The sequence below is a fragment of the Acanthaster planci genome, linkage group LG10, assembly GCF_054643075.1.
Source record: "Acanthaster planci isolate LZ-2023a linkage group LG10, COTS_SCS, whole genome shotgun sequence".
In the NCBI taxonomy this organism is placed as follows: Eukaryota; Metazoa; Echinodermata; class Asteroidea; order Valvatida; family Acanthasteridae; genus Acanthaster; species Acanthaster planci.
In genome coordinates, this window is record NC_141786.1 from 19,075,688 (window position 1) to 19,100,977 (window position 25,290).

The 25,290-nt window shown below is 40.4% G+C and overlaps 1 protein-coding gene across 19 annotated transcripts in view; it reads left to right on the forward strand.

Annotated features, from left to right (window-relative positions):
* Nucleotides 1-1,744: 1,744 nt before the first annotated feature.
* LOC110989335 (rho guanine nucleotide exchange factor 12-like) overlaps nucleotides 1,745-25,290 on the forward strand; it is an 87,043-nt gene continuing 63,497 nt past the window's right edge. For 12 of the 19 annotated variants that reach the window (XM_087141865.1, XM_087141866.1, XM_087141872.1 and 9 more), the window contains exons 1-2: nucleotides 12,118-12,137; nucleotides 23,845-23,918. In XM_087141865.1, the coding sequence (XP_086997991.1) occupies nucleotides 12,121-12,137; nucleotides 23,845-23,918 (91 nt within the window). In that variant the 5' untranslated portion in view covers nucleotides 12,118-12,120. Of the gene's footprint in view, nucleotides 1,982-2,657; nucleotides 2,711-12,116; nucleotides 12,138-23,844; nucleotides 23,919-25,290 lie in introns of those variants that run through there. The other 7 variants (XM_087141867.1, XM_087141870.1, XM_087141873.1 and 4 more) reach the window with 3 other exon arrangements.

Consider the following 25,290-nt stretch of genomic DNA (forward strand, 5'->3'; position numbering starts at 1 on the left):
TTTTTTCCGAGACAGGTCAGCAAAAACTGTGTACTTTTTTTTTATCGTGGTGCTCAATGCATGCGGGGCTGGCACACGCTTAGAAATGAACTTCAAATGACCATAACAACAAAACCGTTTGTGCGATTGACTTTAAACTTCGCATTTATAATGATATGGAGTAGCGATGTAGTTTTACATACATGCCAAGTTTTAAAAAATCAAACCTGGCACAGCCGAGTTCTTAGGGGGCAGCGGAATCCACCCCCACTCGACTGTGAGAGGGGCCAGAATAACTCGGCTCATTTTTAATTATTTTATTTTGTGATCAATGCCCTGCATTTTCTGGTTTTGTAGAAAGTGTATGCTATGGGTGGGATTTCATTTTTTCATCGTCTTCAAATAACTTGTACAGGCATATCGAGCACAGCGATCAGAACTTTCATCAGATAAAGAAAAATGGGGCACGTGCGCAGTTAATGACGAACATGTTTTAAAAACATTTCCCTACTCCAAAGCATAACTAGTGCAAGCATCTTAGCGAGCAGAATTTTTTTCTTAAAATTTACCAGGGCCTTCTTTGAAAGATTTGGTAAGAGACATGCGTGCTTCGCAGTTGTAGTTTGGGGGTTTATTGTATACGTCGTTGGATTGCGCCACAGTTATTGAATTTGTGTGGTCAGTCTTGAGGGCGTTAATTGAGCAAGTGCCCCACGAGATTCGTTATTATTTTATTTCTAAACTTTTCAGGGACCACATTTGAAAATCATTATGCCAAAATGAAGTCAGCTTTTGTCACAGTTTCCTCATTTTTATGGTATTTGAATTAAACTAAAAGTTGAATCCTTTCTTCCCATAATAATGGGCCATCCCTGCTTTCGGCCAGGGGTGGTTGCGAGACGTTCAGCAGCTAAAAATTTGAGCAAATATTTATTTGGAAAAATAAACAGTCTAACATGTTTTTAACGGGTTTGTGATTTGAAAATTGGGGTAGAGTTGGCCGACCAATATGTAATCAAACCTAGGTGTAAATTAGATATTAAGGGAAATATAGACCATATTGGTGTAATTTCTAATTCTTGATAACATATAGCGCTAGTCCTGGCGTGGACCGTGAAAACTACAAATTCCACTCTTTGCCGACTAAATATGCGTTTTCACTTTTGCAAAATAACTCATATAAGCCCGTCATATTTGGAGGGAAAAAACAAGAAGGGGGCTCCCTCGTCTTCCTCGACGCAACGGTCACGCCCCCCGCCACCTCCACACCTGCCCCGATCATCATCTTGAACAAGAGCAATAATAGTAAAGGACGATCATGAAAATGACTGGTAACACAACATCCGACACAAAAGCGCAACACAAAGTGATTGGCAGGCCTAGTTATGCGTGTCAGAAGAGCTGCGAAGAGAATGGAAAACAACCTCGTCGGCCGGCCGATGAGTCAGCTTTGTTTTGTTTTTAAGGTCAATCAGGAAGTGTCTAACCTTTGACCTTGAAAAGTGTACTGGTACCTTTGAAATGTGCAAAAGAAGGGATGTCGTCTGCGGGTAACCATTGAAATTCAGCCATGTTGGAAATATACGGATAACTCCGGTAGTATTCATACACAGTATCAAACAAGTTATTTTTTCAGGGTCAAATATGAGATAACATTCTATAAAAAAAATCTTGATATATCGTGATCACATTTTAATTCGATATATTAGCTTTTCTCTCAGGGTAAAGGGAAAACTGTTTGTGTGATGGACTACTTTGTATATGAGCGTAGTTTGTAACATCACAGAGTAATATGGTCGATGCCAGGAGTCGGCGACGAGACTATGGTAGAAATTTGGGCAAATACCGATGAATTTTGACGATTTTTGCGACTGATTTCTTCAATGATAATGACAGTTCTGCATGTATTGTATTATGCGGGATGTAGTTGAAGGCCACCAGTATCACTGAAAGACTTGCCACTCGTCTAATTTTATTAATTCTTCAAGTGTTACTTCGCACGGTGAGTAAACGCCATGCATTTTCATGATCTTTGCATGATCTCATGATGAATAGCATGTATCTAACTAACGTTAGGCCTAGCCAACATTTTGACATTTATGACACTGTTCCAAAGCGCGGCATACCGTACGCTTTAAAGTCCTAAGGTTTTCCTCTTGCATTCTGCCAATTAACGCAACATCCATGGAACCCTACTTTCAGCCACATACAGACATGACAGCCGTGACACTTTGCATTGCATTCTGTGGATATAACAGCAGTGAACTGTAAGGCCCCAGTTGTCAATTTTCCCCCACTGTGCCTATTTAAGTTGAACTTGAAGAACGCCATGTGACTACTCTGTGTGACTTCGAGTCCTTGTTGTTTGCATATGACAACAATAGTAGTACTAAGTAGGCCTAAGCCTATGTCATGTATGTGTTTTTAAATCAAACTTTCTTATTACATGATCTGGTAATGTAAACTGCCTTGTGAAAGCAACCTTGAGGTAGGCCTCCCATAGCTCTTGAAAATGGGGTAACAGAGATTTCAGACCACTCACGACACTAAGTATTTTCAGAAAACTCAGAGATTTTTATCCACCAACCTCTCGTTTCTTCCCAACAATGATTGCACTTTTTGTGTTACACATTGCACATCCATTGGGCTAGTGGCCAAGCTTGCTCTGTGTTTCGGCCTGCATTTTGGAGATACAAATGGTACAGTTGTTGTGGATGGAAGGAAGAGATTGGTGAGTAAAAATCTTAGATTTTTCCCCCCAAATATTTGTCAAATTTTAGCTGATGAACACTTGTTAGTAGTCGCATAGCAACATAGCAACAGGTTGCTTTTGACTCTCCATGTGCAATGTGTTGTGAGAAATTATTGTTCACAAATTGCCAAATTGCATGCGTACACTGCTGGTAGCCCCCACCTACATGTACCTTCTAATTTGAATTTAGAAAAATCAAAATACTTTGATTTCTTATCACAGACCACTTTTTGTTTCAACTGATGTCTCACTAGAAAGTCCCCAAAACACAGGCAATATGTTCATCTTTCAATTCATAGATGTGTTCAGTTCTGGACTTACAAATGGACAGAACAGTCTGTGAATGTCCGCTTACATATGTCTGTGTCAAAGAATTTTGAGGGCAAAAATGGAGTATGAACGTACCCAAACTAATGTCTTGGTTTGACTGAATATTCCTCTATCATGTCCATAGTCCTGTCACTACTTCTGAAAGGCTATCAACTGTACCCTGGTAACTTGGTACTGATTCATCACCTACAAAATGGTGTAACCCTTCCATGTACTTCAAGAGTCCTTTGAAAAACTTCCTGTATTGTCAAATGTGCAAGTGCATTTGCAGTGAACTGGCACAAAGAAATTACCCGTTTTTGCGTACAAAGATCGGTACACCTACCTTTTAGAAGTTTTGAAGAGATACACGTACAAGTGTATGGATAAATATATCAGCAAAACTAGAACATTTGGTCAGTTGCATGTTGGCCTGCCATTTTCTCTCATACACTTTTGAATTAACAAATCCTGTTACCAACAAAATTCACTGATTGCTCCTTACATGTATGTACATATACAGTGTAAGTCCTGAACTTGTTTTTGAAAATGTTCCCGACTTCTATGGACAACTATTCATGGTAATTTGAGTGTGTGAGGTATGCTCTGAATTTTCGGGTAAGCCAGATTCGACAAGATTGGTTTTCTGGCAGGTTGCCTCTTGTGAATATAGGGCCTTCTATTGGTAGTGCTGTTCGGCTGTGCTTTCCAGCGCATATCACCTGCACAGTACACCGGCCAAAACAGTAAAACCAGTCTTGGGCAAGACTAATGCGGGAAGGGCTTGTACTCCGCGCTAACATTACCTGCCGCCTTGCTATAAGTTTAGGTTGTGGAGAACACTGTATGGCCTACATAACGGAACAGTGTGATTCCTTCCATGGTGTTTGTGATTTTTTTTGTTACAGGAAGCCACTGTATTTGGTGGGTGAAAGGTGTAACACATGTATTTGTATAAAACAGGATTTTAGCCAGCATTTTGGGTGTTCAAATTTGTCTTGAGTTGATAAAGCATTTGTACATGTAGTTGACAAGTGAATGTACGCTGTGCATTGGTACATGTAGTTGACAAGTGAATGTACGCTGTGCATTGGTACACGTAGTTGACAAGTGAATGTACGCTGTGCATTGGTACATGTAGTTGACAAGTGAATGTACGCTGTGCATTGGTACACGTAGTTGACAAGTGAATGTATGCTGTGCATTGGTACACGTAGTTGACAAGTGAATGTATGCTGTTCTCACGTATACTCACAGTCTATTGTGCTGGTGTTAAACTGATTGCATTGCCTTGCACATACCGGTATGTACATGTACATGTATTCATGTACAAGCACATGTGTTCTTAGATTTTTCTGTCATGGTTCCTATGTTGGCCTTGTACCATTAACTGGTGGGCCTACAATGCACTGATGGTCTGTTTGAATATGAAGAAATTTATGCATTTTTTCCAGGAAGCATTTTTTCACGAGTACAATGTTTAAGTGCCGTACATGTATGTACATGTACACGTACATGTATGTGTAAGTACATGTAGCATCATGCATTGGGCAATAACGCTGCGCTGCACATGTGCATAGATCCTTGTACATGTACATGTCCCTTCAGTTCCTGAATCATGCGAAATATTCAAAAATCTTCTGTTGTTGGCTTTGAAAATCTAATCATTTTTAAGATGGAACCTACAATATTTCATGTCCATGTACATTTATGGACGAGTACACACTGACACAAAGTACATGTAATAGTGTGCGGTACACGCGCACTCGCACAGGTACTGGTAAGATGACGGGCGGGCAAACTACATACATTGTACATACATGTAGATTGCCCAGTTAAAGTACATGTACATGTACGTAGTGTACCTTACAACATTTGTAGGTGTACATGTACTATGTGCAGGAATGCACAGTTCATGCCTACATGTACATGTACACCTTAAAGCCCAACACAGTTGACATGTGCTAGGTTTTTGTTGATCCTTTGATGGAAATTTAAACATCAACACATTTTTTCCATGACCCCCTGTTCACATCCCTAAATCAGTAGATGTCAGTGTTAATGGAAATGGACCAGAAGGCCAAAGATTCATCCCCCATCCTGCTTACATAGTGAAATCCCTGAAGATGCCATCATTTACGAATATTGAGTGTGCACTTGTGCATTGTACCAGAGCATGTTGTATGGAACGGTAAGACATAATGTAAACCATATGGTTGACAGAGAAATTCAAATAGTGAATTGAATGAATTTTTCAGTGTACATGTATGTCATCTGCACATATATGTCAGGAGGTATTAGCAGTGGTGAATGATAATTAAGATCAGGTACAATCGGTACCCGGTTCAATGTACCGGTAACAAGATGGCAATGACAGCTATGTACATGTAGCTTTGATGTGATGGTTTGGATAGTTTTTGTTCATTACTGACATTGAAACTAGCGGTAAAACGGATAACTTTTCCACAGAATTAATATGCTATTAATATCCCCCATACACCATGTGATGTGCGTATCGTGTTTCATAAGAATTTTTGCAGGAAAGCCATGAATACATGTACATTGTACATGTATGTATGTATTTTGTACATGTGACGTGACACTTTGACATTTACCATTGATGTACATGTACCGGTGCATGTACATGATCCTGCACAATTTTGTCAAGGTACGTACAGTCATGACAGTAGGTCAGAAGTGCCCATTTTTATTTATAAACTACGCATTCATTAGCAGTTGGGGTTTGCTCCTGATTCCTAAATAAGGAACATTAGGTTAGCCTCCTGGGGCACATGCTGGGCCATCTGACTTGTGTAAACTTCACTTCTGCCCCCACACATAAAACTGACAGTGGACCACAAATCAAGATAGTACTAGTGGAAGTCAAGAATAGTCATTTCAGGAGTCAACAAATACAGGAACCCAAAAATAAGCTGGAAAATATACTTCAACATCTTCAATATCGATTGTTTTATATTGCATGCATTGTACCATGCATGGTACATGTACATGTATGAGGGATCAGTTAATGCGATTATTTGAAATCAAAGCAGCAAGAAGCTAGTTTTTTCCCAGTGCGGTATACAGCTGGTAACTGGCCCAAGATTGGCATTCCAATAACACTGAATATTGCAGTTTGAGTACATGTAGTGTATGTATTTCAAAATTACTTAGTCGTAATGCATTTAATGAGCAACTTTTATGTACATGTATGCCATCAGGCCATGTACGGTAGATCTCTCCTGAATCATTATCATTATCATCTGTATCTGGCTTGAAATTGAGGCTTCTCCTTTCAGTTTTTTCTTCAGCCTCAGTAACGTCCTTTTAAACGTCCAGTAACCTGTAAGAGTACATGTACATGTCCGTGTAGTGTGATTAATGTGGTTAATGTTACCGGTATCATAGCAAACAGTTCCGTGTTCCTGTACAGTACATTAGTCAATTGAAAGAGGGAGCAGTCTGTAGTGTACATGTGTACCTGGTACATGCAGGTTATGTGTATTGAGGGTTAGTTGATCCTTTTCCCTGGGCTGAATTCACAGTTGACTGTGCATTGTCAATGCCATATGTTGACATAGCTTATAAAGCCATCTAGTTAGTTTAGATTTGCCCTAACCAGCCTACATGTAGGTTGTGTTTGTGTTTCCAAGTGGATGATGTCTGAAAATGCTGCTCTGTGGTGTGAATGCTTTTGCTTCAAACCTGAGGTGTTTCAAGACAGTAGACACCATTTGTCAAATGTCTGGCGAATTGTCTTTAACGTCAGACAACCTGTAATACATGTATCTTTCTTCTTGGAATGCTGTCATTTACAGGGAAAAAAAAACATACTTTTGCCAGTGATCATCCAAAAATACATGTACTACTCATTAAAATATTTGCATCGCAACCATTAATTAGTTGCAACAAAAAATGTGTGTGGAATCTGTACGTGCTGGAGCAGTCTACATGTACAATGGTACAATTCCGACGAGAGGGGCCATTTACACTTACACAGCTGTCTCAACCTGAGTGCTGGCGCTCACTTCAGCATTTGACTACTGCCTATTGGTCAAGGAGGAATTTCACACGTGCACACCGCCTGCATGCAAATAGAACGGCCCCGTAGTAATGGCTTGTAATATTAGTCGTTGGGTTTGTCTATATTAATGGCTAACAATAACAGCTGCCAAGACGCTTTTGATATGCCCAAACACATTATCAATTAACAAAATAGATAAAGTGGAATTGATAGGCTAAAAGAGAATTTGGATTGATTTGAAATAAATCTTTTTATGACAAAAGGATTTTACCACACACGAAAGTATCATCATTTCACTATTACCCCTTAAGATAATGGTATGGTCCAAACAAAGTACTTAGCAAAATGCCCATCCTCTCCAAACTTTGTGGCAAAGACTGTTTTCTTGAACAAAACAAATCTGCAAATGCAATGTCCAGACAATCCTGTGTCCAATTTTCCTATCACAAAAACATGTTTGCCCATAATGCAAGGGTTGTATTCGTATGTGTTGAGTTTACAAAGTGTTTATGGTGGGTACTTTTGGCTTGTGGATGGTTTTGGACTGACATGCACATGTCACATGTACCTGTGCAGGCACAATGCAGCCTTTGACAGTGGAGACTTCAGTCGATTTTCTGCAGGATGAATTGGTCTTTATCTGACAGTACTACCGTACAGTGTTTCATTGTCGAAAGAAGAAGCACAAACTTGAAGGTAAAATTGCAGACACTACTCAAAGCTGTGAACAAAATGCACAGTTTTGGAACAATCTTTGATTTGTGAATTGACCTCACCTGTACATTATCCAGACACTCATGAACATCTTGTGGTCCATGGATTTTTTGCACGTGAAACATGAGCGAAACATGAGCAGTGAAACATGAGCAGCATTTTGATTTTTCTTGAACAGTGAACTAAAACCCCCCGAATACCAGCCCTTCTTTCAGGTAAAACTTTGCCTTGTGCATGTATACACTGTATTACACATGTAGAGACTCAGTACACAGATATGTGACATGAGAGCGTGCACAGTGCATTCACATTGTTTGAACCCAAGTGTACCGTACATGTACATCTACTGTACTGGACTAAAAGCAAAGTTTGAATGAAAATTTTGTCTTGTTGTACTGACTAAATTAGGTACAAAAACAGTGAATCAAGGCTCTTACACACAGTACTACGGTAGATGAGTATTTTCTCTGGCAAATTATTATTAGCATTATTAAATTCAATTTATGTAGTGCTCATTTCATTAAAAATGTTCAGGAGTGCTTAACATTATTAAAAAGAAAAAATACCTATTAGAACAACTACATGTGTTTACAAAAACCCAAACTAATTAAAATAAACACAATTTAACATTGATTTAAAAGTTTAAGCCAAACATGGTGGGACTTCCACACGCGGCCAGCGCCAACTTCCCTCCAACGACCCATCGTGCGTCTAAGACTCATCCTTGTGCCCGAAAACTGGAAGCATTCTCCAAGAGAACACCCAGATTCTGCCAGACAGGTCCAACAAAACTAAAGACGACAAAATTACAATCAAAATTAACAATCACCCAGAGCCTAGAAATTAATAATATGCTTTCTTAAAAAGATATGTTTTGCTGCCAACTTCAGTTGGGTATCTTTGTAACATGAAAATTCATCATAAAAAAAACTGAAATGGTACATTACCAGTAACTGCTACATTTTATCCTTTTATTTCATCATTTTATTGTAAATATGTACCATAGTAACACAACTATGTTAATTACCTGAAGCTTTGACTCATTGTTTTATATTCTAATTTGTACTTCGTCTCACATATACATGTACACAATGTCCTTCTGACATGTCAGGATGGAGATAAAACCATCCCACTCATCAACCCATGGGTCGGCAGTGTACAGATGTTAAATAAGCACCGAAACGGATCATTTGTGACTCACTGAAGTGTGATTCAGTGAATAGATAATACATGTACACGTGCACTTCAGACTTCAACTGATTGTCCAAGGCGTGCAGCAAAACTAATGTGCAGAAGGTGCAGAGACAATCCATGACGTAAAACCACAGGAATTCACCATGGTTACCTGCATGTAAATCTGTTCTTGTGTGTAATGCTGTTCCTGATAAACTCTTGAGCATAATTGTGGTACATGTACATATGTACATTTACTGTACAAGATTTGTATAATACAGCCAGACAGCGCTGTATGGTTTTATTTCAAGTCTCGTCATCCAAATGCAATGAGTGTAGAATGCTAAATGTCTGTGTTCTCTCTGCAGACAGGAATTGTTGACTCTTTCACAGTGTCAAGATTAGAAAAACAAAAAAAGATGAAGAAATGATGAATGTACATGTATGCATGTAAATGTACAATGGCTGAATCAACTGGTAGACGGCAAACAAGTCCAGCATTACCATTGAAATCCACTTGATCTTTGGCCAGTGAGATGACACTGTTACTGGGGATAAGTGAACACACTGTGGGGCCTGACTGATGTTGTTGAAGTTAGCTTGGAAGGGAAGGGATTGGTGCTTAGTGTTGTATTAGTACCTGCGTAAAGTAAACATGACCAAAAAAAACAAGAAAATGAACTTGCTTTAACTGTGGAAGCACTTGACTGTTTAATGCATGGTTCATGTATTTGGACCTGTACAATCATATATGAAGAACACTTGAAATGTGCAGACATTGTGTTGATGCACTACATGTATGTTCTGGTTTTTTCCTGTATTTGCTGCCTGACATTTCGAGATATAGATAGATACTGTAACATATACATGTACATGTATAATAATGGAAGGTGCATTTATGATTTGAAATGTTGCTATCATCATGAATGTTGCTTTGTTTCCATTTTGATCTCAAAGCACGAACCTTGCAACAAGTTGAATGCAATTTCCAAGCTGCTTTCCAATTTTTAACCACCTTTTTTTAGACGAGTGGTGCAAGTTGAATGGACTAAGATGAATGCTGATTTGAACCCCTCCGAAATTTGTGTTAAATGCTTATCAAGCTTTGCAGAGTTGTGAGATTTACAACCCTAGATCTTAGCTGCACCTGTTATTGGGAGGACCATAAAATTCAGATGACATTCGAGTGCAGGGCCTGATACATCAAGATCAGACTGGTTGGATCAGAAAAGGCTTTGTGACATTTTAACAACATTCAGGACTTTGCGTAGGAAGAATAGTCATGAATGCCCTGATTTCCTGAAATATTCTGTGCTTGTGTTGCACACAGAAGCTCTTGCTTCATTTTAACTGTGTATGAAAAAAAATACCGATACATGTAGACTCCACCGGTAGCTATCATTGTAGTCTTTGCTTTACATTCAACTTTTTTTAAATGTACATGTCGACTGTACCAAATGTCTTAAGTAGTCTTTAAAAAAATGTTTTAATTTGAAACATTTGTATTTTTTTTTCATTAAAAAACTAAACTACATGTAATCCCTGTTTACATGATGTATAAACCGTGATGCAATTCAGCCTTCAGACTGTAAAACAGTTGCAATGGACAAGTAATGTACAGTCATGCACAGTTGCATTAACTACTCTGAAATTATGCACATGTTCATGCACCGGTGTACAACACTTGAAAACAATTCGCCTTTCATGAAAACCATTCATGAAATAGTTACAATAGTTACCTGCCATCCTCCCACTCAACCCCCTCCCACTATCACACCCTCTGTCACACCTTCTGAGCATCATACATGTACATGTATGCTCCTACCAGCACACCTGCCAATCATGGCTTCCTTTAGTTTAACTACCAGTATCACCCCCTCCCATCATCACACCTTCCCTCTGTTATACCTTTTAGTAATATAAGCAATTATTGCCACTTTTGAACATCGGCAAAACACAGTCCTTCCTCACAGTCCCAGCCAAAACCTGTCAGTCCTCTCTGGGAAATCCAAACATGAAACAGCGGTTAGGTTATAATGCCAGTTGTGTTTTGTTTGGGTTTTTCCCCTGTGTCAGCCCACAGTCTGGCCACGGCCTCTAGGGAAATCTCACTGAGGATTACCTGCTACAGAGCATGTGCTACTCTGTGGTTACATGGAGACTGTCTAGTGTTACACCTGATCTAAATAACACCTTGGCAAAATCCTCTAATTTATTTAAAAGGGTGTCATATTATTTGGCAGAAACACCGAAATCTTGGAATTTAAAAGAACCTCTGTATATACCGCTGTCTCTCACTCCGTCAGACACCTTGTGATACCTACACATGTAACCTAAACCTCTCAGCACATAAAATCGTTTTGAAAATAATGTACATATACAAAATACTGGTCCCTGGACATTGACATTTGACAAGATACATGTACATGTACTTCAGAGGTTGTTTGCAAGGATAACCAACAGTTTTTTCATTCCGTGATCTCGGTCGTTCCGTTAATTTCAATTCATTCTTGGTTGCCCATCTGGTAAAACTGTTACTATCATCAGTTTTCATTCTTTACAAGACTTTGTATTTGAAGGGAACAGATATATTGCCCACATAGATAAATTGGACATTCACATTACTGCCAACTCAGCCTCTGTGTCCATTCGCGGAGGGGGGGGATTTATTAAAAAATATCAAGCATCACAAGGTGACGGTGTTGTGACCTGTCAAAGGGAAATGGAGATTTGGAGCCATTTCATTTAATTAAGTGTACAGGTCTCCAGACAGCGTGCTGCACTGCCCATTTATTGGATTCCAATTTCAAAGAATGGAGGCGCGCACCTCATTGGCAGAAGATGGTGCATTATTGCTTCCTTAGGACGCTTGGACGACACAGCAGAGTGACTGCAGACATCTGCTGATCAATGCCTTTGCAAACAGCTGTCATCTACACAATGTAATGCTGATGGAGTTTTTATGATATTGCTCTGTGGGTGAATCGGTGGATCATATTGGAACCTGCTTCAGGATGAATTTGGAGAGTAGGTTTTAAGCTGTCTGTGATGAATATGCAAGGCTGATCCGTTGCTAAAATTGTTGTGGTGTGGCCGTATACCTCAAGATGCATTGTAGCATGGGTTACTGATTTGTGATTGTTGGCTTGGACAGCACAGTATGGTCAGCATGCCACACCCACCAAGGTAAAACTGTTTCACCACTTGATCATTGTACACCACTGGCTTTGTTTTTGTTAGATAGCAGTATCTATAGGACAACCTGATGTACATGTAGGACAGGTTGATGCTTAGCAAATGATACAAGTTGTGCTGTTGTACACAGTGCACAGGTACATGTACCTGTAGGCACTCATTGTTAGAGAGAAAGTCTGCAGAAATGCTTAACATTAATTGTACATATATCATGTACAATATGTAGAGACTGCTTACAATTTTGATAAGATGTTAGATCAGGTTTATGTCGGAGAATATTTGTGATCTTTGTGGCATTTGTTTCATCTTGAAATGTCAGGGGTGTGCATTTGCGGGTATTTTTAGAACCGGGTACCTGTTTTTTGTTAACATCGGGTACCTGGAAAAGAGATCACCTAATAACAAATGGCATTGCGCGCGACCCGGTGGATCATGTGCCCGAAACACGGTTCATTTTGGTACATACATGTAGGAGGCAAACAGAACATTGTTCTAAGCGTCGAAGTTAATCTCTCCTACCTTTTTATCAAACGAAATTGTTACCTTCAGTTTGCAAATTTTTTGTGGGTGTATGAAACAGAAAAACAAATCTTCACGGGGAACGTCAGAAAAGAGAACAGAGCTGCAAACCACCTACATGATATAGGAAATGTCCTGGACGCTGCATGACCACGTACACGTGGAACGCATGTGGCGTGCACAAATGGTGAGCACTGGTCGTGTCACGTGCGGACCAGATCAGTGCTATGTACGTCACAGGTAAAAAGGCTTAAAGTTTTACGTACAAAAACACCACCGTAACTCAAACAATGCCCACACCATTACATCCACTTATTTTGAAGTTTCTGATTCAAAAAACCGCCACCAAAATGCTTCAAGCGGCGTTGAAAGTATCGGAAGTCTATATAGGGTCAGGAGTCATCGCAAGTTCATTTCTTTTCTGACGAGGACCAGCACGTTGCATAACTCAACGTAGCTGCAACTGTGTAATCCTGGCTTTCAAGACGCTGAAACTAACTTGATTGCAACGCGGGCCCAATTGTAGTCCCCTTCAGGCAGTCCAATCGCTGACACTGCAGCGGCCATGTGACCGTAAAAAGAAAGTTCATGTGACCACACATAAGGAAGCCCAAGTGAAAAAATAGCAGCGCTTCACGTTGTTAAATGACTAAGCGATACAAAAGTTTTGCCACACGAAGGTACGTACCACAATGAAGTGGTTTAGTTTAATAAATACTTTTTCAGGATAACTCCATTACCCTGAGGTTCAGTTGTCGAGATTTTAATGTACATGTATAAAAGTACTTCGACAAGTGACATTTGATAGGCCGACTGTATTATGACTTGCATCTGTCAACATTTCCTTTTTTTCAAATGAAAAAATACTTGGATTTGAAATGCTTTAGTACATACAGAAAACATCCTTCCTGCTTTTTTGGTCGATTCCTCATCCACAGTTCCGCTGAATCACTGAGGAAATTCAAGTTGCTTTAATTTAACAATAATTTTGAAACGGAATATTTCTTGGTATAAAACTTAACTAAACTGGTTCTCTAACTCTTTGGGCTTGTAGCGCACATTTAGCGCTTTGATTATAAAAGAGGCCGATCAACCGCTTAATTTGTGCGTGATCACTACTTACTGCATGCCGTGTGGAGTCCCAGTACCGCAGGAATATTACACAGTCCGCTCTCGCTTCGTCGTTAGTCCCGACATAAAGTAATTTTCATTCATATTGTTTTATTTGACAAAAATCTTAATTCAAACAGTAAGCACTAGTTATTCCGCACAAAAGTCGTTTAGGCCGACAGGGTTTGATAGTTACAAATACAGTCATGCAAGTGTACATCAACAGTGCTTCCCCCTCATAAGACAAAACTCCTTCGGTCTCTTGTTCATATAGGTTTGGTACAGTCATTTTCCTAGTTCTGGATCGCGAAAATTATTCAGTAAGACTGCAGCTAAAAAATCTTCATATTCGAGTGAAATATGGTTAGAAGTCAACTTTGCGTTTTGGATATACATGTACTTCAATTTTTTTTCAAAATCTAAGCTTTTATATTTGGACTCACAGGATCTATCGATGAAAGTGACGATGACACCTTTCCTAGTTCTGGATCGGTTTAGGATCGAGACAAAAACGTCTTCACAAATAAAAAGTAACCATACGAAAAATCCATTTTCAGCCAAAACCATTGTAAAAAGTTGCCTTTCTAATAGAGAATCTTTTAATTTTGAGAAACTTAAATGAAAAATAAAAATTCCAATGAATTGAAAAGGTAGAAATTGCGTAAGGGTTGACTCGACTTTTCAACTGTACAGTGAGCTATCAACGTTACCCTCCCCGCGCCGCACAGTTGACGAACCCATTACATCACATCATTTCTGCTGCACCCGTGTAGTTGAGTTCGCAACGACTTTGCTTGGTAACGCCGCGCAATCCCAGAGTGGGGGAAAAGCTTGCAGTTTTTGGTAAATTAACAAAGACGGAAACTCTAAAAAAGTCATTTTGATTAAGCAGACATTAGATGCAAAGGTTTATATGACTTTTCAATTTAAAGAAATATTTAAAGTCAGACGTAGCGAGTGACCTATCGCCCGTGAATTTTAGTGGTTTTTTCGCTCTTGTGAACTAGGAAATTCCAGAACTAGGAAAATGACTTGCGGTGCAATGGGTGGAGTGGGTAACAAAATTAGCTGTCGATCTCCGAATTCAAGTTTCATGTATGACTGCGGGACAGCAGCTGCTGTACGCAAGGACCACCTAATTTCCACCATGTACATGTATATTATTTTATATGAGTGGCGAATAAACTACGGTATGTAATGTAAATATCCTACATGTACATGTACTGTCTAAATGTCTCACTAGCCAGTTCCACGTACATGTACTGTACATTGTACATGGTGTGGTACTGTACTCTGGGTTCTTCCCAGAATTTTTCAAAAGTGGGGGGGATTTCCATTGTGGTTTACCAATATTTTGCGAAGCCATGGCGTGGAATTCAGACCCCGCTTAAGGGCCCCGAAAATTTTTGGACCGTAAATGCTCTCAGCTGCATTTTAGAGCATTTCCTGGGTTTTTCAAGTACCTTTTCTCAGGAAAAAACATAAAAAATTGAATAGATTTTTTCATTTTGGATATTAGCATTTTAAAAAATGACCAGTTTTCCTTTCTGGACTACTAATTAGGCCTGTAGGCACAAAAGGAGTCATTTCAAGTTTCAGACATGCAACAACATGTAGTGGCTGTCTAATCAACGATATAACTATCCGTTTATTCAGTTTTAATTTTAATACATGCTTCCACCTTTCTGTTTTGCTGATCAGACCTTCCGTTTTATTAGGAATAAAAAATGTCATAAAAATATTAAATGATTTTGTCTTTATATAAAATAAACAACAATGCTTTTCTTGTATATCAGCAACAAAGAATACCCGCTGCAGGTGGCTGCTTTGTTTGGTTTTCCCTCAGCGCGGACTGCTGAAATTACTGGCGTGAAAAAGAGCCTATCTTTGATTGAGTTTCTGCCATTGTGCATGAGACAAAGCGTGGTGATATGGCAACGAGAAATATCGTCCCCGTTGTAGATGCATTAATACTCTTAAACAGGGCTACGGCTGCCGCCATGAAGAAAAGAATGTGTGTGGGATCGATGTTGTAAGTTCTGCGAATGGTGTAGTAGAATATTGTAACCTTTGTAAATGCAGCCCCTGTAACGTATTGAGCACACGGCACAGAGAAAGCACACCTGCGCGCGGGTGCATGTACGACGCCCATGACCGAAGTTCAGATATCATGCAACACCGGCTACGAGGAACGTTCGGTGCTGATGTGCAGTACAGTGTGGCCACCGACACGTGCACAATGCATGTACAGTACATGGAAAAATGCAGGAATAAACTGTTTTTTTCATCTAGATTTTCTGGACATGCAATCTGAATTATGTAAGAAATCTCAGAGCCATACAGTCATAATTATATTGTGTGAATCGGGGAAGAAAAAATGGGTATCGCCCGTTTTTTTGCATATCGGGCAGAAATAATTGCGGATCGGGCCCGATACACAAGTTTGTACGTGGGGAGAACCCTGCTAATGGGAGGGTTGGCAATGGATGGTACAGCATAGAGCTCTGTGGGTACAGCAAAGGGAGGGGTGGCATTGGATGGTACAGCATAGAGCTCTATGGGTACAGCAAAGGGAGGGGTGGCAATGGATGGTACAGCATAGAGCTCTGTGGGTACAGCAATGGGAGGGGTGGCAATGGATGGTACAGCATAGAGCTCTATGGGTACAGCAATGGGAGGGGTGGCAATGGATGGTACAGCATAGAGCTCTATGGGTACAGCAATGGGAGGGTTGGCTTTGGATGGTACAGCATAGAGCTCTATGGGTACAGCAAAGGGAGGGTTGGCTTTGGATGGTACAGCATAGAGCTCTATGGGTACAGCAATGGGAGGGTTGGCTTTGGATGGTACAGCATAGAGCTCTATGGGTACAGCAATGGGAGGGTTGGCAATGGATGGTACAGCATAGAGCTCTATGGGTACAGCAAAGGGAGGGGTGGCATTGGATGGTACAGCATAGAGCTCTATGGGTACAGCAATGGGAGGGGTGGCAGTGGATGGTACAGCATAGAGCTCTATGGGTACAGCAATGGGAGGGTTGGCATTGGATGGTACAGCATAGAGCTCTATGGGTACAGCAAAGGGAGGGTTGGCATTGGATGGTACAGCATAGAGCTCTGTGGGTACAGCAATGGGAGGGTTGGCTTTGGATGGTACAGCATAGAGCTCTATGGGTACAGCAAAGGGAGGGTTGGCAATGGATGGTACAGCATAGAGCTCTATGGGTACAGCAAAGGGAGGGGTGGCAGTGGATGGTACAGCATAGAGCTCTATGGGTACAGCAATGGGAGGGTTGGCAATGGATGGTACAGCGTAGAGCTCTATGGGTACAGCAATGGGAGGGGTGGCAATGGATGGTACAGCATAGAGCTCTATGGGTACAGCAATGGGAGGGTTGGCATTGGATGGTACAGCATAGAGCTCTATGGGTACAGCAAAGGGAGGGGTGGCAATGGATGGTACAGCATAGAGCTCTGTGGGTACAGCAATGGGAAGGGTGGCAATGGATGGTACAGCGTAGAGCTCTGTGGGTACAGCAATGGGAGGGTTGGCTTTGGATGGTACAGCGTAGAGCTCTATGGGTACAGCAAAGGGAGGGGTGGCAATGGATGTAAAGGGGTACTTTTTGTGCACCTGTCTTTCACAGACATTGATGCATAGTGACAGATTTATTCAAAGTGCATCATCTATGGGTTCTATCATAGTAATACCTGTACAGAGTAGATGAAGGTTATTTTGACCCGTATGAATAGTCATTTGTAGCATCTCCTTCTGAGTAGTGTGCACTGTCCTCAGTCAATGTCTTGGGGTTGAACATACCCATTGAACATACTGGTACATGTAAATGAGTACATGTACAGGTACATGTACATTTGTATACTGTACATGTAGAACTGGTGCATTGCCTTCAGAACACATGTACATGTTGAACTGGTGCATTGCCTTCAGAACACATGTACATGTAGAACTGGTGCATTGCCTTCAGAACACATGTACATGTAGAACTGGTGCATTGCCTTCAGAACACATGTACATGTAGAACCGGTGCATTGCCTTCAGAACACATGTACATGTTGAACTGGTGCACTGCCTTCAGAACACATGTACATGTTGAACTGGTGCATTGCCTTCAGAACACATGTACATGTTGAACTGGTGCATTGCCTTCAGAACACATGTACATGTAGTTCAGATACAGAAGTACCGGCACCTGTACATTCACATGTCCATGGTCCCTTTACAGACCTGTACATGTACATGCTACAGTGCAGTGGTCTTGTCTAGTGTCCTTTTTTGGCTAGCCAACTGAAGGCTTGTGTTTGTACATCATGTTTGTTGAAGGCAGAGTGCCAACAGCTAACCACCTGTGCTTAGACTGCTTACTCATTTACTCATTGATAAATAACACTACATGTACACACAACATGTGCTACCATATTGGTACATTAAGGTAAGCAATCACTCAACATGTACATGATGAAAGATGTGCATGTATTCTATATGTACATGAAATATGCCAATAAATTATTGCATTCAATGACAGCAAAGAAGCCATGCACAGGTTCAGTATGGTACATGTTTGTATGTACAGTGTACATGTACAGTCGAACACGATCAACACGAGCACGCTTAAGACAAGATTGCGCTTACTTTTTAGCATATTTCTTCAGTCACTTTCAAAATGTACACATTCCTATGTGAGAAAACTTACTTAATATGAGCTGTGCCAAGACGAGAACATGGACAAGACGAGCACTTTTGCCGAACCCGCAGTGTCAAAAACCATTGTCCATGGCATTTTTACAATGAGTACAATAAAAAACGCCTCTTGAAAAGCGTAATCCCAGTACCGTACAAGTAAATCCTGATGGAGCATGTCGGTAGCTCTCCAATAATGCTAATCTGCTCAGCAATTTCTGCTGCGGTTTTACCATCAATGACTTGGCAACTCTGTTTTTTGTGCCGCTAGAGGGGGCTTTATTCAAGACGATAATCGGTGTTGTGATGTCGCAGCATCAAAGGAGTTTCAATCACAGCGGGTCTGGTCCGAAAGAGGTGTTTCTTTTATTAAACTGAACAATGGGTGAACCTGACTCGAATATCATAAATGGGACAGAAGTTTTGATGTTGAGGAAACCAAATACACAAATAATCCTCATCAAAGACCCCGCACAGTCAATGGAAGGAAAATTTAAATGGGTTTTGGAAATTACACCCTTCTAAAGTTTCTTTCCTTCAGTTAACCGATGTCCCACATTCTCCTTTCAAAATAAACTTGTACAACCCTGTTGCACAGTAGAAATGAAAGTTACTGTTCCATAAATTAAAAGAACTTTTCTACAAAACAGATCCTGTCCAGCCAGTTAAAAACCAACGGAAATTCTCCAATTTCAACGCCCTCTTACACCACTGTTCTATTCTGTTGCATCAAACAAGTTGGCGTATTTGAGATCTTTGTTTCATTCATTTGAATCACATTGTTATACAATTTAAAATTTCTTAAAAGTTAAAGGCTGGTACATATACATCAAATACTTATCCACTACATATACATGTACTGTACCATACAGTACATGTACATTGCCGTAATGTATAACAATGCTTGCATGACGCCAGGCTTGCGCTCTATGGATGGGAGAAGTGCCAACACGAGGTTCACCAAAAGATGAAGTTTTTTAGAGAATCCCTTCGAGCTCATATTAACCACTTGCTGTCGGGTGGTTTGAAAAATGCAGTGCACATAATCGGAACATTTTCAAGATTTTAAGTTTTCAAAAATCTTCAAAAGGTCATCATTTCAATTAATGGATGTTTACACCCACACAAATGACTGTCTGGTGGCTACTCTAATCTGACAAGGAAGATTGTCTCCACTATTGAGAGTAAAAAAATGTTGGTAATGTCCAGCAGCTTGGTCTTTTGTACTGAGTACAGTCTTTTGTTACAAGGCCCAGTTCCTTTTGTCCGATTTTGGACAAGTGGTTAACCATGTTTGGCTGTACATGTATACATGTGATGGCAGGGTACATGTGATGTACATGTACACGAGCATGTGTTCCTGCAGTGTCAGATTCTGCATATCCCAGTGAGAGATTTGGAAGGATTTTGGCCTCATTAGCCTTCTGGTTTCAAAGTGTTCACCATTGAAGTTAATGCATGCTGTGAGCCTAACACTTCTTGGTATACTACATGTACATGCAGGCCTGACTTCATCAAGGTGTGGTATTAAAGTGCCAGTAACAAGCCAATCAGAAAATTTAAGGTACATGTACTCCAAGGCCAAGACTAAAAGTTAAAGAAGAGGAAGAAAGAAGAAATTGTGGCATGAAAATCCTGAGGAGAAAACGAAGGAAAAGGGAAATTTACATTGTAAAACATTGACCGGTAATTTTTTGGCAATTTCATGGCAGTGTGCACCTTCAACATTGGAATTGTACTGTACATGTAGTGTACATAAAATTGTCTGTGATTACCTATATCATCTCGGTAATGGTTGCTTGAATTCCCTATTATACTCTTTATATCTGTAAAAGCTGAGCACATCAGATGTTTTACAGTATTTGACTCAGTGAAACAGCTATTATTCTATTTGAATCGTGAGATCGAGGCCTACAGTAGGTGCACCGGTATGTATCAGGGTCAGTATTTTACATCCCAGTGAGTTTTGGGCACATTAACATTACACGTACCCTGTACTAGTAGTTTACTGATTCTTTCCAGTTAGTGTTCTTAGTAACTATAACCTGTTAATTTACTTTCATTAATTGTCCCAGAATCGTGTCCACGTATATATGTGCCATGCATGCATGACTATCAACATGTCCATGCAGTGATGGAGGCAGGCGGTACTAACATGCAACCTGCTATCACACTGCATGTCTCTCAGCCCCGCTCCATTGACTCTTCTGTAGACACAACCCACTTTTCTCCTGAATCCAGGATTTACGTCAACATGTTCATGTACTGGTAGGCGATGCCTGCCCTGGTCCAGAGTTCATAGTAGGCAACATTCAGGGGCGAGTCAGTAGTTAACATTTGCAATTACATGCGTATGCTCTATACAGCAAGTCCACCATCACCAGAAGTGCAAATTCACAGTTTGGAAGATTTTGCAGCTTATTACAGTATGTTTATACAGTCCTTGCAACCTGATGCTGGTCAGCTACATATTAAATATTGACACAGGTACACAATGTACTGCATTCTGGGTGTACTAGTACACATACATGTACATGTACATGTATGTACATGTAGGAGTTCTTGTGTCTGAAGGAAGCATTGTAACATTAGGGCATGGCACACAGAGTACATACATACAGCAGCCAATGTGATGACATTACTTGTACTTGTTCTACTCATGAGGGGTCCTTCTGTCTTACATGTACACGTATGTGCAGTACCGGGCTACCCATGGGTGACGGGTACGTGTTCATCATGAAGCACTGTGTAGTTTCTCCTCCTAGTGGTTTAATGATCCAAAACTTGAAAATAGCCCATTTCTTGAAACATCCAACTCATTTTCTGTCGGCAAGTTGACTTATCCTGCCCAAGGAGACATGCGTTATTGTCTGACCAATCAGCCGTCAGTTTTTGTCATGGTTGTTCCGTTTTTGAAGAAATATTAACATGTATTAATTTTGTTAGTAAATGATTTAATTTGAAGTACCGGTACATTGTAGCTTTTGATATTGGGGAAGGGAAAACTGGAGCATGAATAAATGTGTTTTCAAGGAACCCTTATCCATGTCACTCAACAGATCTCAGAGTTTTTTCAATGAATCTGTTTGAACTCAGCATTGAACAAACTGCTTTTTTTTTACCAGGGGATTTTTTTCTTTCAAGGAGGAGATTTTTAAGAGTTGTTCTGTTAATGTAGTTGATAATCTATCGGACTGTATTTGAAACAACAGAGTGCCGACCTAAACTGGGATGCAGTACCTGTACATGTGTCCATTGACATCTGGTTAGAAATCGACACATCCATTCAGACACGTATGAAATGTACCAAATTTTGTTAAGGAATCAGTTTCAAATTGGCTGTACATGTGGACCGGTACATCAGTCACTTTCTGTACATATACAGGTATACTGGTACATATACGGTACCCGGTATGTTCATATATGTTTATTCCATAGTAGGTTTATGTCAACCTGCCGCGTAGCAGGTTGACATTAACTAACCTGCAGAACATGTACAGTGTACATTATGGTTCAGTGCATTACGTTCCATATTGGGCTCATCAGCCACTGCCCCAATTGTTGCAGTCATGTTGACACTATGACACCACCACCAGACTACAACTAGGGCATATCATTGATGGTTGACATCAGCTGACGGTATACGATGCATCTCGTCACTCGAGGCTTAGTAGATACATGTAGTGCATTCAGTGAATTGTTGACTGTATTGGGGAAAAAAATTATTTATTATAATTGATCAATTAGGAATTATAGCAAGAACAGAGTAGGCACTTGACTATCCAACAGTCTCATCTACGGAGCAAAGACCCATTAGCCATTGCAGGTACACAGCATAACTCAATTATGAACATTACCTAGCTCTAATAAACCTATTAAAATAATTGCATTGGTCCTGGTCATGTACATTGTACGCTACTGCTACCCAGTACATGTGGATTACATGTAACGGTTTGCCCTTCAAGGAAGTGTACATGGAGGCCCTACACAAAGTGTGATGCAAGAATTGGGAGCCAGGGACCTGTATGAGAACATTGTACTGACAAAGGGGTGTGCAGTGTTGGTTGTGCTTTGGAATAAAACACTGTCATCAAAACAACTGGGCATGTATGGGTGTACATGTACATGCATGTGGTGTGGTGTACAGGGGTGTACATGCATGTGGTGTGGTGTACAGGGGTGTACATGCATGTGGTGTACATTGAACATGTACATGTACCAGTACATTTGTATATGTAGGGTTCCATTTAGAGTTCCATCTGGTAGAGAGTCTTTAATTCAGCCTAAGCATTAGCTAATATTATGCATGCTTTTGAAGCCACATACTTGTGTTTTTGTGAAGAAGATATATATATTTTTTGTGTTATTTTTATAGAATTACAGGTTGTTTGTATAGCCAAAGTTGTAAATGCTTGTGACACTAGTGACTGACAGCTACTGTACATAGTGTAGGAAGAAAAAAGGGCATTTTTTCATTTACCCAGAAATTGTACGATACATTGCACACAGTCTTCAGTGCACATAACACATGTACATGTTTGTGTGTGCCAGTACATGTACATGTGTACATGTACATGTATACTTGTACATACATACCAGTGGTAGTTATTCCAAACTGTTAAAGAAGAAGCAGTGTTGAAATACAAACATGTACATGTTTTTCAAGCATACATGTACCTTTGATTGGTGTGAGGTAGGCTGTATGTATCTCATTACCTTCCTATCTTCTCTTCCCAATATTGGGATCAGGTCCTTACCATACTCATCCTTATAGTGCAGTGTGAACACGGCGAGTCATAGTGTTGGTTGTGACACTGTAGCATAATTCGTACTGATGAGGATAACAGACTACATAGTCAAGCATGACTTTGGGTTTATAATGTAGCGGTATACATGTACATGTATATGGCGGTGCAAAGCAGTGCATACTTTTATGATTTGGTGGCCTGGATGTAGTGACAGGTTGAATTAGTGTTCCCAAAATTTGTTGAAGCTGGAATTGTTACACGAGATAAAGAAGATACATAAGGTGTGTAGATCTATCATTTCTACATATAATGTACACATGCCGTACCTCAGACCTCAGGTACATTGCGCAGGTGCTTTGACTAAAATTGAATTTTCGTCTTTTCAGGTCTGAGGTTGCTGCAGTTACTGGATGGAGTTGGATTATAAATAATTGTTATCGCACTTCTGACACCTGTGTTGGCCTTTATTGTATTATGTTCATGTATCATTTAACCACAATTTTGTCATCAGCCCTGAAGAAATACAAGTAACTCTTTCATTTTCATTCAGAGCTGGTAATTTGCTTTGAATGACAAAGTATTGTAAACCTGTCATAATCTTTGATTACTGTTTATCTTTGCAGATTATCTGCCCGAGTTTCTCCCAGGGTTAGGGGACCCATCTACAGATCAATGGACCAATATCAAGATCCATATGGTAAGTCTAATAGAAAGGATCCTCTATTGATTGTGTGCATGTACAGGAGAGGGCGCTGTTCCACTGGCAAACTGTGCCCACTACAGGTGTCAAGATTCTATTCCATCACAAGTCCATCACAACAAATCCTTTTGCAAATCAAGTCACAATTATGAACATGTGGCGAAAGCATTCCTTTGTCACTTTTAAGTTTTACTCAGGCTACCCGGTAGTTGAAACTGGACTTGTGACCAGACATGTGGGCTTGTGACTGGACACGAGGGCTTGTGAGTGTACATATGGGCTTGTAACTTGACATGCGGACTTGTGACTGGGCATGTGGACTTGCGACAGTATGTGGATTTGTGACTGGACACGTGGACTTGTCAGTGTTCATGTGGACTTGTGACTGGACATGTGGACTTGTGAGAGTACATGTGGACTCGTGACTGGACATGTGGACTTGTGACTGGCCATGAGGACTTGTGACTGGACATGTGGACTTGTGACTGGACATGTGGACTTGAGACTGGTCATGAGGACTTGTGACTGGACATGTGGACTTGTGACTGGACCTGTGGACTTGTGAGAGTACACTGGACTCGTGACTGGACATGTGGACTTGTGACTGGCCATGAGGACTTGTGACTGGCCATGAGGACTTTTGACTGGACATGTGGACTTGTGAGAGTACATGTGGACTTGTGACTGGACATGTGGACTTGTGACTGGACACGCCTTAGATTTGTTCATACCCGGTTGATGTGTGAGGCAAAGTAATCTGAATACTTTTTCTTTGATAAACTGTCAGAGTATTTAAGTTGGCGCCAGATGCATGTGGCGATGATTACACACGTCAGCCTTGTAGTCCTTTGTCACTCATGAGGGAATCATGCAAGGAATCATAATTTAACATTTCCTGGATTGTTTGAGAGCAAACCTCATGATGCTCGTTGTAAAGGTTGGTAATTTCAGGGCCAGTCTGTCAGAACCAGTTGCCACTGTCAGTAAGCGGCCCCTTGCATTGGATGCTCTTGAAAATGGAAGGTTTAAAAGCAGATCACAAAGTTCAAGACCTTTTAGTAAAATAGTTCACCTTGTTCATAATGCTGTAGGTGAGCACATAGTGTGTGTACTAGGCATGGTTGCCCAAACTGTGAGGGGTTTTAATTTAATTTTTCTGATCTAGACTGCCTCACAGGTGTAAGTCAATGTGAAGTGAACCGGTGTCCTGTGATATGAATTCTATTTGGCCTTCGATCAACCTCCTTCCCACAGTGTCAGGATATTGCACAAGTCCCAGAGGTCTTCTGTGTTTAGAAAAATAATACAATCATGCTGCATGTGTGGCTGTCATTACAAAGTAACCCCCCCCCTTGATGGATGCTGGAGA